Genomic DNA, 11,483 nt, shown 5'->3' on the forward strand with positions numbered 1-11,483 from the left:
GAAAGAGTGGGAGGGAAGCAAGCGAGCGTGGTGAGGCTTCATCTACTGCAGCCCAGCAGCAAGCAGATGTGTGGTTCAGCTGTCTGCTCCCTCCCAGCCAGGGAAGAGGGCAGCAGAGGTGGGGTGGGGGGAAGGAATAAGTCCGCAAGCACAGGGGAGAGGCAGCCAGGAGTCCATCCATCACTCGCAGGCCCTGAAGCCTGGAGCGGTGCAGGAAACAGGGCGAGATAGGATCAGAGGGCTGCTTTTCCTACCATTCAGCTCAGCGTGGGACAGGGCTGGCCTGCAGCCTCCCTCCCAGAGGGCTGTTTGGGGTGGACCGGTTGGGAGGAAAGGGGGGGAGGTTATCATTAAGGCCCTGCAGCCCTGACAGAGTCCTCCCAAAAGGAATCACATGCAAATCCCCCCAGCTAGTGATGCACGTTCTGCCCTGACCTGTGTAATGAGCAAACAAAGGGAGGCCACTTTTCTCCCAAGCTCCCCCAGCCCTCGGAGAGACAAAAGGTGCAAGCTTAGTGGTGCATGAAAGGAGAAACAAAACAACCCCGTCCCCAGGTCCCCCCTCCCCGCGGCCCCCACTAGACAGATGGCAACAGTTGCCCCAGAACACCAGTTGCGTGCCGCAGGGAACAAGCCCCTTTTATCCCACAACAGGTCGTAAATGAGAAGGCTGCAGACAGCCTGGGCCTGGCTGAGGAACGCATAGGGGTGGCGGGGGGACGAGAATGGGACTCTCCTCTCAGGACGCTCCGAGGGAGACAAAAAGCCAGCTGAAGGGAGCCCCCAAGCGAGCCCATCTGTCTGCCCTTGGGCCCCCCCTCACCCATGCACTCGCGGCCCCGGGGGCTGCGGGTTGGCGTGCCCTGCCAACACGAGCGTGTCACTCACTGAGATAACACTTTGTGCTTTCCTTCCAGGGATCTCACAGCCTGTTCTCCCGCCCTTCCCCCCAACCCTGCTGCTCCCATGTCCATTAAGCAGAGACTTATTTTCTATATTAGAGTAGCATCTGGAGACCCCAGCGGGGATGAGGACCCTTTGTGCAAGGTGCTGTACAGACACAGTAAGAGACAGAGAGCTGAGCAAGGGTCCTAGCTCAGGTCTGGGTTCACCAATGGGCCTGGTGTCTGCAAAGGCTTGTCCTCTTTTAACCAGAGACACACCTGAAATGATCCAGGTAGAGCATCCCGGTGAGGAAGATGCCTCCAGGATCCATTGTTCTCCTTGGGAAGTGCCTGGAGGCCTCATGGAGACACAAGGCCTGTTTTCTCCCAAGCCAGGCGTATTTTTTCCTCCCCTCCTCATTTTCATGTTCGACAAATAAGGCTGTTTGCAGATCTCGGCATCTCCACCCACAGCCCCTGTTTTGCGAGCCTGTGTGAAAGGAAGTGAACAGACAATATGCTGCAGAAAGGTGCTCTGCTGCTCATTTGGCTGGAAGGTTTTGCGGTTGTTTGGGGGATTTTTTTTTTTTTAAAGCGAGCATTGAGCAATGCTTCTGTCTGCTCCGTTATGATCTTGGAATTCTTCCAAGTAGACTGAGGCAAAGGAAAGAACAGCGAAAGAGCACGATGCATGTCCTTTCGAGCGCAAAGAGAACAGGGGTGTGGGTGTGTGTCAGCGCTCTGTGTATACACACACTTGTGTCTGCATAAATATAGCCTAACCCTTTGCAAGTCAAGTAAGTTTCCACTGGTGAACTTAACTCTTTGCAAAGTTTCTCTCGGACCCAGAAACTCCAAATAATAATATTTCTTATTTTCAGTATACAGAAACCCTACTTCTGAAGTAGGACCCCAGTGTGCTAAGCATCGTATAAATACATAACAAAAAGGATAGGTCCTGATCCCAAATCTTAGAGGTTAGGTGCAGGATAGTGACTGTTACAGCATACAGGCACTGGAGGTGCATCCGGATGCTAACTTATGAAATGGCTCTGTAAAGAGGACCACTTATAGGGAGAAGGGCAGAGGGGTCTGGGACAGACATTGCATAAACCGGTTTGACCCAAATCAGTTAAGTCTGATACTACATTCAACCAGGTTTATCTTAAACTAGTTTCAGTCATTTTGAAACTGGGTTATGTGCACTGAACTGCTGTTCTGTTACAGGTTTAAACCAATTTCTCATGACTTAAACTGGTTTAAGTGTAACTTCTGTCCCTAGGAGAAAGGGACTACGACCCTTTATAGCACGGGTGGGCAAAATGCGGCTTGCCAAGCCATCCTATCCCTAAAAATGTAGAAAATTAACATTTATCTGCCCCGGGCTGCCTGTCATGCGGCCCTCCATGGCTTGCCAAAACTCATTAAGCAGCCCTCAGCCCAAAATAATTGCCCACTCCTGCTTTATAGTAATGGCACTGATGGAGTGAGAAACATATAAACAGGGCCCCAGCGCAACTTCTGCTAACATTCAAGGATGTCCAGAAGAGCAAGGGTTAGTCCAGCTCCTTGCAGATCTGGAGGCAGCTGAAAAGCTTTGTCCCAGGGTTTGCAAATGTGGTTCAACACCAAGGCACTGGCAGTGTGTGGGGCAGCGGCTATCACCCACTAAGGGGTTAGAGTTTAGTTTCCCCAAGGGAGCTGGGAGAAGCAAGCAGAACATGTTGTCCTGGATGGGAAACACCTGACGAGATCAAAACAGGGCCCTTGGCAGCTTGAGCAAGTGCCTTCATTCAAGGGCATAATTCAAACACTTTTATGATCCCGGAGCATCTCAGGAAGGCAACTCCCACTCTTGAGCCCTGCAGGTGAGTGAGACACGCTGAGCCCACGCCTCCCCTCCACTCCCTCCTTTAGGGCTGCAGGAGACTGGCACTGGAAGCCACCTCCAGGCTGCAGCCACATCTCCCCAGATACAAGAGCAAACGGTTGCACACGCTGCTGCCTGATTGGTTTCTGCAGAGCCAAAATAGACAGCTCCGTTCCCGTCACCCCAATCAGAAGAAAAGGGCTGCGCAGGAAACACCTGGAGGCCCGGGGCACGCTCAGTGAAACGCTGCTAGAGAGGACAGCTCGGCAGCTTCGAGTTTCACTTCTGTCCCCACCAGCTGCTGAAATAAACAGCTGAAGCCTTCCCCAGCCGCCTTCCCAGGACCGTTAAACCCACGATAACAAGGCTGCTGCCTTCCAGACGCAAAAAACACTTCCTCAGGCCGGGGTCCCAGCTACCCCGCTGCCTCTTCCCAGCGGGAACCCCCAGGACAATGCTGGAGCCGCGGGAAGAAGCGTGTTATTGCGCTACCTCTACAGCAAACCCGGGGGCTTAACCATTAGCATTGGGTGAAATGTTGTACATTCACTGCAGTTTGGGGTGGGGGGAGGGAGTGAAAGTACTGGTCAACTTCGAGTTGAATCCGGCCAAGAGTTCTTTAAAAGATGAACAGAGGAAAGTGGGAATCTAAAAATCCCAAATGAACCCTTTTTTTTCAATGCCCAAACTTTGCATTTTGTCATTTGAAACAGGATCCTTTTGCCTTTTCACTTCAAGATAGTATCCATCGTTGCTTAAGTCCAAGCAAAATGTGAAACAGAAGCAGTTAAAGAGCCTAAAAAAACAAAACAGAAATACTTCCAGGAACAATGGGCTTGGGGCTGATCCCAAAACTAAGTTTTTCTTTGGCTCAAAACAACCTGAGTCCCCACTGATAGTTTCCATTCTTCCACTCCGATGTTTTCCCCCAGTCTCAGTTCAGTGGCTGAACCAACAAATGTGCGACCTGCCCCGTTAAGCACCCACTTCGAAATCCCTTTTCTCCTAGCATGCACAGCGCAGGACGCACGTCCCAGGCAGCAGACCCATGGAGAAAGGACCATCACATGGGTAAGGGGACTAGAGAAGCCTGGATTTATCTCGTGGTGGTATCACACACCCCCTGAGTGCTCTTGGCTTGGTTTTCGAGCCCAACTCCACGATGACATAAGAGGTATTTGTGAGAGTTGTGTACTGAAATACCTTTGAGGATCTGGGCCTTATGCAAAGCAGAGATAGTGCCTTTCCTCGGAGAGGAATTTATGAAGATCCATTTACCACCCTGTGAAAGGCACATGCTAAGCATTGTGTGGATGTAAGCTTTTTAGCATGATGAAATCCTGACATTAAGAAACCAATTAGGATTTACACATGTATCAGAGGGGTGGTTTTCCTTGTGGACCCAAATACCACTTTCCAAGTCATTCGGTGGCCATGGGCTCCATCTCAAAGGTGGCCTCCACCCTGTTAGCAGTGAGGCTATTTCTATCTGAGGATTGCACATGCAGAACGCCCCTCTATCTTTAGGCCTTCTTGCAATGACCCAAATGCTAACAAGACCCAAGAAGCGCTTATCTCCCTTGTGCTGAGAGATGCCAGGGAATTAGCAGCCCATTTCAAGCCAGCAGGAGTTATAAATGGGCCTTCCTTATTGGAGGAAGTTTGCTGGCAGGGTTACAGGGCAAAAGGTTGAGCTCCCACATGGATGCCAAGGCAGACAGGCATACGCCCTTGTTTATGAGAAAAAAAAACTTCGATTGCAAAGAGCAGGATCAATCCCGGCTGCCTCGATCCAACACACTGCACCTCCAAAAAACTTAAACAGAAAGTGAGTCCCAGTTTTTTGCAAGAAGTTGGTTCTGGTTTATCAGGGCATTAACATCTTTCTGCAGGCTGGTTCAATCAGGAGACAGGGAACAGCTGGTTAACAAGGCCCTGTTGGGGCTATTGTAAGATATGCAAAACCAGCGATCCAGCTGAGACAGGCTCAGCGCAGCGCTTACCAAGCGGGGAGACGACTCACCAAGCTTCACCTGGGAGAGTTATTATTGCCTGGATGGGTCATGGGAGTGTTTATCCTTCTAGCCACCAAGGGAAAAAAACAGAAACGCACCCCCCCCCTCCTCACCTCCTGGGGTTTGGCAAGCTACTGCTGTAAAATGGTGCTAACAATGAGCAGGATTTTCTACTCAGACTCCCCCAGTCCCTCTTGGCCCTGTCCCTTTCCATACAAAGAGCTGCACGTCTAAGAATAACATTTAGATTCCTGGTCTGAAAAACACCAGAGAAAAGACAGACTTTGACACACATTTAAACCAACTATTTTGCTTGGCACTTACATTGACCTCAAAGTGCTCTACAGGGACCACTTTTATTTCAATGGTTTAACACCTTCGTGCCTCAGTTTCCCTTTGTGTAATATTGTGGGGAGAACGGGTGGGGTAAAAAATAAATCAGCTGGACCAATGAAGGCAAGTTTATAACTCTTAACAGTACCGTCCCTGGGAGGTGAGGAAATTATGGAGGAGAACAAGGCCTGGGCACCAGACAGGCTCTCAACTCTGCTACTGGTTTGGTGGGTGACCCACCTAAAAAAGTCAGTTTTCTGAATCCACATCTGTAAAATGGGTGCGACTCAGACCTCCTTTGTTTTCAGATCTCCTGCTAGGATGTGCTGCCTAAGTAGGAAAATAGGACCAGAGAGCTTCCCTGAAAACTCTAGGAAGCCAGGAGTATGTGAATGCACACAGGATGTTGTGGGGTTAACCTCTCACAACCCCTGCTCAAAAGAGGACTCCGAGTTAAAGCTTCTACCCAAAGAAAAATTACAGATCAAATAAAACTATCTGGGAATAGAGCAGCTTATGAAAGAGTTAGCATTCCCATACAGTGTCTTGTTGCAGTTGAGATAACCAGAGCCTCCAGTGCCTAAAGCTGTATTTTTATCACTGGTGCTAGTGAGTCATGGTGCCACCTGAAAATGTGGATCAAAATACACCCTTGTCTCATGCTGATGAATGCAGTTGGTCATTCATAGGGCGGTCACCTCACTTAAATGCAACCTTTGAACCTACATGACTCTTTGGCTCATCAGCAACTGAATAGGGCCACCATTCCTTTTTAAAAAGCCAGTCCACAAACTAATGGAGGGGGTGACTTAAAAAAGCGCCTTTGACACACGCCTCTCTGCCACAAATTATTTCATCCCTTAAAAAGGTGTTGACGGACTGAAATAAAAAATGAGACCCAACCAATTTCTCTGTACTTCAGGGAGCACTAGGTGAAGTATTTAAAACAGGGGCTATTTGTGCTTAGACTCATACTTCAGTTACTTTGATGTAGAGCAAGGACCGTCTTTGCTATTTGTACAACATTCCCAGTGCAGGACTGGGGATTTTAGGTGCTACTGCAGCAGGGGACAAGACCATTAGAATCAACAGAAAGATTTTAACAGTATTTGGATCAAAAGCAACAGAACTATCTTGAGTGATTTCAATTTGGATCAGAGCTTCAGCTATAAATGCATTGTTTCCAGTTGGCTTTTCCAGCCCCTGCCATTAGATTTCCTTGGAAGATCTGTTCTCCAAATACAGTGTGGTGAAGTGCCCTTTTACCCAGTGATTAAAAGTTTAGAAAACACAGGAACAAGACTCAGACGGAGGTGTCCTTTGTACTTCACAGGCTGAGTGGGGCTTACAGTGAGTCAGCCTGGGCTGCAGCTTCTCCAAGATGGGATTGAATGCTGCAGTCCAGCAACTTCTCTGCTCCTTTCTGTGAGGGCCTCACTGCTTTGTCTATTTGTGCTGGGAATTGGGATGGCCTGGGCAGTCTGTAACCCTTACATAAATGAGAAAGAGAGGCATCATTACAGGCGAAAATGTTAGCAAACAGTATAGGCAGTCATATAGGTACGGAAACTAGTGGCTCAACCAAAGCTACCAACCTCAGATGGAGTCTTCACAGACTTTGAACTAACCCAAGTGCTTAGCTGACTTGGGGTCAGGCTATTATTATGGTCACGATGACCATCAACATCATCATTATCCATACCCCATGTTGTGTGTCCTTTTGAACCTCTGCCTCAGTTGTGAGCTTTGAGTCGTTATGCATGGGTGGGGGAAATCCAAGCTCCGGATATCAAGCAATTATTTGGAGCAAGAGGTTTAGGTGAGGCTCCCAAACATTTATTTGTTTGGCAAACCTACAGCAGTAGTCAGAGCTTCCCCAGAGAAGCATGGTTTTCTTTAAGCTGCTACATTTTTATTAAAGTAACAAAAGTGTACATTTGTCAAAGTATCTGTACATTTTTATATAAAAACACTACTGTACAATGTCTCCCCTCCCCCTTCCAAAAAATAGCTTACAAACTTTCTACCATTTTTCACCAAATACAAAAGCAGGTCCCGCTCAACAGTCCAGCTTAGTTTGTTTTTTTTTTTAAAAACCCCCAAAAGCCCAACACACATTCTTTGATAAACAGTTTTTCATGTCTGCGACTGGTTCGGTCAAGATTGTAGTCAAAAGGCAAGAGAGAACACATAAATTCACAGCTTTTACATGTAACAAAATACAATAACGAATTCATGCCCTCCAAACACGGCTGGTTTTAAAGCAAACAAAACTTTAACACTAAACACCCTGCCAAGAACAACAGCATGAGATTTGATGAGTGTGTGCAGGTTTCCTTTTCTTGTTGTTTTTAAACTAGGGGTCATGATTGGGTGGGAATTCCAATATTTCCCCCCAGAAGCACCTTTTTGGTAGGAGGGAGGGGATAGAGTATAAAGATGTCTTAAAAAAAGAAAAAGACATATGCATTGGATCATGCCAAACTGACAAACCAAGCAAGTACCAGCATTTGGGAAAGTCCGAGTGCAAGCAGGGAGTGTAGCATAGCAAACCTGTTTGTCTTGGGCTGTTGACCGTTCTCACTCATATCATTATTTTTGAGACACCAGATGAGAAACAAAGCTCCCAGAGAGCACTTTGAACTGCGACTTTCCTTGAAAGGGGAATTTACAGTGCAGAGGTTTCCAAATATTCCCCCCTCAGTGTGATGCCAAATATTGCACAATTATGCTAACGGAAAAGCAACACATTTTAGCTTACAGAAGGCCCGAGTTCTTTATTCTAACTTCTGCTTTGCTGCATTTGTTGACTACGTGATGCAGAGCTGGGGTGTTGCAACTTCAGATTTACAGTTGGTTATTAAAGTGTATTATTAGTATGCTGCTTGGGGATAAATGAAGGCCATCAGGCACTTTTCAATGATGTGCCATTAGGATGCTCAGTTTTCCAGTTGAGGAATTCAATCCCTACAGAAATCTGAACCCAGATTTCCACATGGAAAGCGATTTCCTTTTTAAAAGGTTAAGAAGAAGAGAGAAAGAAAGGAGGGAGGGGTGGGGGGGAAACTGTTGCAAAGAACCTTCCTTCCTCTCCCAGAGTGCCCAAGATTTGGAAATACATATTGCACAAGGTCTGAGAACTTGATTCATAGAAGGCTGGGAAGGAATAGCTCTGATTACGCATGTCAGCTGCCGGTCTAAAACAGCAAGGCAAAAAAAAAAAAAAAATTCCTTCTGAAACACGTTTCACTACAGAGTGCCTTGCCTTTTTCCAATTGCTTCTCAAGGAGCCACGGGCAGCATTGTCAGGAGTGTCAGTTGGTCAAGAAAAAGGCAGTCTTGGTAGAAGTGTATTCCCCCCACCCCCATCAGGTAGGTAAGATCACAATGACTGGGCACTTTTAGTTCCTCAACTCAAAACAGTTCAGCTGATTACAAAACAAGGGCCAAAACCCTGAACATGGTATTCAGGCAAAAATCCCCTCAATTTCAAGTATCCTTTGACTTCATCTGGAATTTTGCATGAATCGACTAGTTCAGGATCAGGCACTGAGTGTGCAAAGAGACCGAAAACTAATAACGGGCATTTGCTGGAAAGAGATAGCTCAATATGTTAGATGCTAAGGGTGGGGCAAAAAACTGATTCAGAAGTCAGAAACTAAGCCACAAAGAAATGCTCAGGCTTATTTTGGGGGAAATCCAAGTTGGGGGGGAGGGGGAGAAAAATGATTAGCCTGATCAGCAGAGTAGGCAACTCTCAAATCAAGGCTAGAATGAACACTTGGGGGTCATGACATCCCATTCAACACAGTGGAGCCACTGTTGGAGATCATCTTTAAACCCCACAAGGCACACTAGCCTTTTAATTCACAGTTGCTCAGCACTTAACTCCATAGTTAAGAAATACTTTTTTTGTTTGTTTTAGAAGTGCTGTGCTACTTCCTGCCCTCCACCCACTTGCACTTCCCTGACACAGCCAGCCCATCAAAATTGTCATCCAACACTAATTAGGTAGATATCAGCTTCATAATATCAATTCAAAGCTTGCAACAGCTTCTGGGAAAAAAAAAGGCACCTAATACTGCTTCCCCACAGAGCAGTGTCTGATATTTAAATTTTGGATTTTCTTGGTTTTTCTTAAAAAATATAAATAGCTCTTCATTTAAAAATAGATCCTCAGGTGAGGTATTACAGTAGCCCATATCTTGGCAGTGTAAGGACAAGTGGAGCATTTAGCTGGAGACAGTCATCATGTAGTTTTTGGAAGGGCTGGTGCGACCCAGCATCATTTGGTTTTTGCAGGTGAGCATCCCATAGGAGCTCACAGGTTTTGTTGCTGTTGCTTCGTACAAAACGCAGATGGAGCCGTCTTCACCGATCCGGTATGACACTTCGTATGGGTCTACCCAGAGCGTGAGCTCACTGGGCAGGAGCTGATAGAGCTGCTGAAGGTTGAGTCCGATCTGGCTAGCTGCCTTGCTGATAATGGGGTCCATTTTGTGGTTGATCCGAATGCAGCGATACCCAGAGCCTTTGAAAGGCTTCTCTGGAAACCAGTGATGTTTGTAGTGCTCTGTAAAAGGAAAGCAGAAGCAGCCTGTAAGCAGACGTGCCATGGCTTTAAGAGAGAGGGACGATCACAACACAGTCCCCCAGGGAGCCTCACACCTTGCTGGAGGAAGCCAGCAACTGAGAGACCCATCTCAATATACAAAGCCCTTTAATTTTTTTTTCCATCTGCTCTCACATTTTGAGGTAGGACTTTCCCAGCGCTAGGAAACCCCTTAGGGCTGGGATGCAAAGGTCTACGTGATCTTCCTAAATGATGCTTCCTCTCCCAAAACGAAGCAGCTGGCCAGGTCGTATCGCAGCTCATTTGGGGAAATTCGGTACCGCACGCCCACGGCACAGCTGCGGAAACGTGACGGAACCGTCACGCCACAGCACAAGAGAGATTCAGCTCCTATTAAGGCAACGTCACCCATTTAGCCCTGACAAACTCCAGAGCCAGCAGCTCTGTCCAACCCAGGGACAAGAGGTTCCTTACTACAAAGGGGAACCAGGCAGCGTTTCACGCAACACGACTTCTGGAGAAGCAGGTTTAGCAACAAGTTGCCACCGTCTTTGATCAGAAAGAAAGCAACTTGCCCACCAAGGCGGTGCAGTCCAGTTAGCTTCCTAGTAAAGCCCTGAAACAGGCTATCCGGAGAGGCAGTGGATTCTTCATCCTTTTTTTAGACAAAGCCTTGGCTGGGATGATGTAGCTGGGGCTGGTCCTGCTTGGGGCAGGGGGTTGGAGTAGATGCCATCTCCTGAGGTCCCTTCCAACCCTCATTTTCTACAGTTCTCCATCCCCGATTCAGAGAGGGGCTGACACAAAACCGACAGAAGTAGTCGGCATCCAAAGACTTTGGATCCGGCTGAGTCTAACAAAGCAGCAGCTGTGATGCCAGCCCCCGAAACAAAGAGGCAGCAAGCACCCACGGGAGTGGCACGGTGGGCATCCCACCTGGAAGCACACGCCCCACTCGTCTCATGCAGCCTCTGCTCACATTGCTACTTCCAAGGCTGCTTTTGCCCAAAAGAGCTGAAGACGATGGGGGAGGGATGGATTTTCTGGTGTTGCGATTGGGCTCGGTGAACATGGCAGGGCAGGCCAGAGATGCTGCAGCCCCCCCACATACGTGGCACAGGGATGGGCACCCCTCTAGGGGCTGCCATCTCTTTTATGAGACCAACTCAATAGTTGGGAAAACAGTTCTTTGCAAGCTTTGGGGCACCAGCAGGCACAGGGAAGAAGTGTGGTGGTGGCCGATAGCTTGCAAAGTACCATTTTCCCACCGATTTCCAGTAAAAGAGGCCACGTTTACAAGCCTTGCACCTGCCTCCCAGCCCCAGCTCACCTGTGAGCGCCTCCTGCAAGGCCCCACTGAAAACCTGCAGCTGCTGCTCGCTGACGCAGCCGCGGGTGCGGAGCAGGCTAGACACGAAACCCACGGCGGCGGCGATCTCGGGCACCATCTCCGCCCGGCTGCTGCTACTGCTCCCGCTCCCGCTCCAGCGCTGCATCTAGCTCCGGCGGTGCGCGGCCCCTTTAAGACTCGGAAGGGGAGGGAGGACGATCGAGGACACTCCGCTGACCGCCGCCGCTTCTCTGGCTGGGTAGCCGTGCCGCCAGCCTTTAGTACGCTGCCCCCGGGTGACGTTGGCGCCGCGGAGCGCACCCATTGGCGGAGCCTGCCGGGTATGCAAATTTGATGCGACTTCAGCCGGGTGGAAGGAGTGACGCGGAGACTGGGAAGTCGGCGTTGGGGGGGGCGGCCCGCGGGCAGGGCTCGCTCGGAGACACCTGCAGCGGCGCGGGGCAGCAGCTGGACGCGG

General features: G+C 48.8%; 1 protein-coding gene across 1 annotated transcript; it reads right to left on the minus strand.

Moving 5' to 3' along the window:
• Positions 1-6,997: 6,997 nt before the first annotated feature.
• On the minus strand, positions 6,998-11,266 carry BTG2 (BTG anti-proliferation factor 2). The gene is made up of 2 exons (XM_006025027.3): positions 11,006-11,266; positions 6,998-9,675 (listed from the first exon to the last, which is right to left on the minus strand). The coding sequence occupies exons 1-2, from the start codon at positions 11,169-11,171 to the stop codon at positions 9,335-9,337; spliced, it is 507 nt and encodes a 168-aa protein (XP_006025089.1). The 5' UTR covers positions 11,172-11,266; the 3' UTR covers positions 6,998-9,334.
• Positions 11,267-11,483: the final 217 nt, after the last annotated feature.

This window comes from Alligator sinensis, unplaced genomic scaffold, assembly GCF_000455745.1.
Source record: "Alligator sinensis unplaced genomic scaffold, ASM45574v1 scaffold872_2, whole genome shotgun sequence".
NCBI lineage: Eukaryota > Metazoa > Chordata > Crocodylia > Alligatoridae > Alligator > Alligator sinensis.

What these genes read in the sequence shown, in the direction of transcription:
- BTG2 (XM_006025027.3), bottom strand. Translation starts at nt 11,171, where the DNA reads ATGCAGCGCTGGAGCGGGAGCGGGAGCAGTAGCAGCAGCCGGGCGGAG. An exon ending in CTTGCAGGAGGCGCTCACAG is followed by an intron (nt 9,676 to 11,005) that starts GTGAGCTGGGGC and finishes TTCCTTTTACAG; the next exon opens with AGCACTACAAACATCACTGG.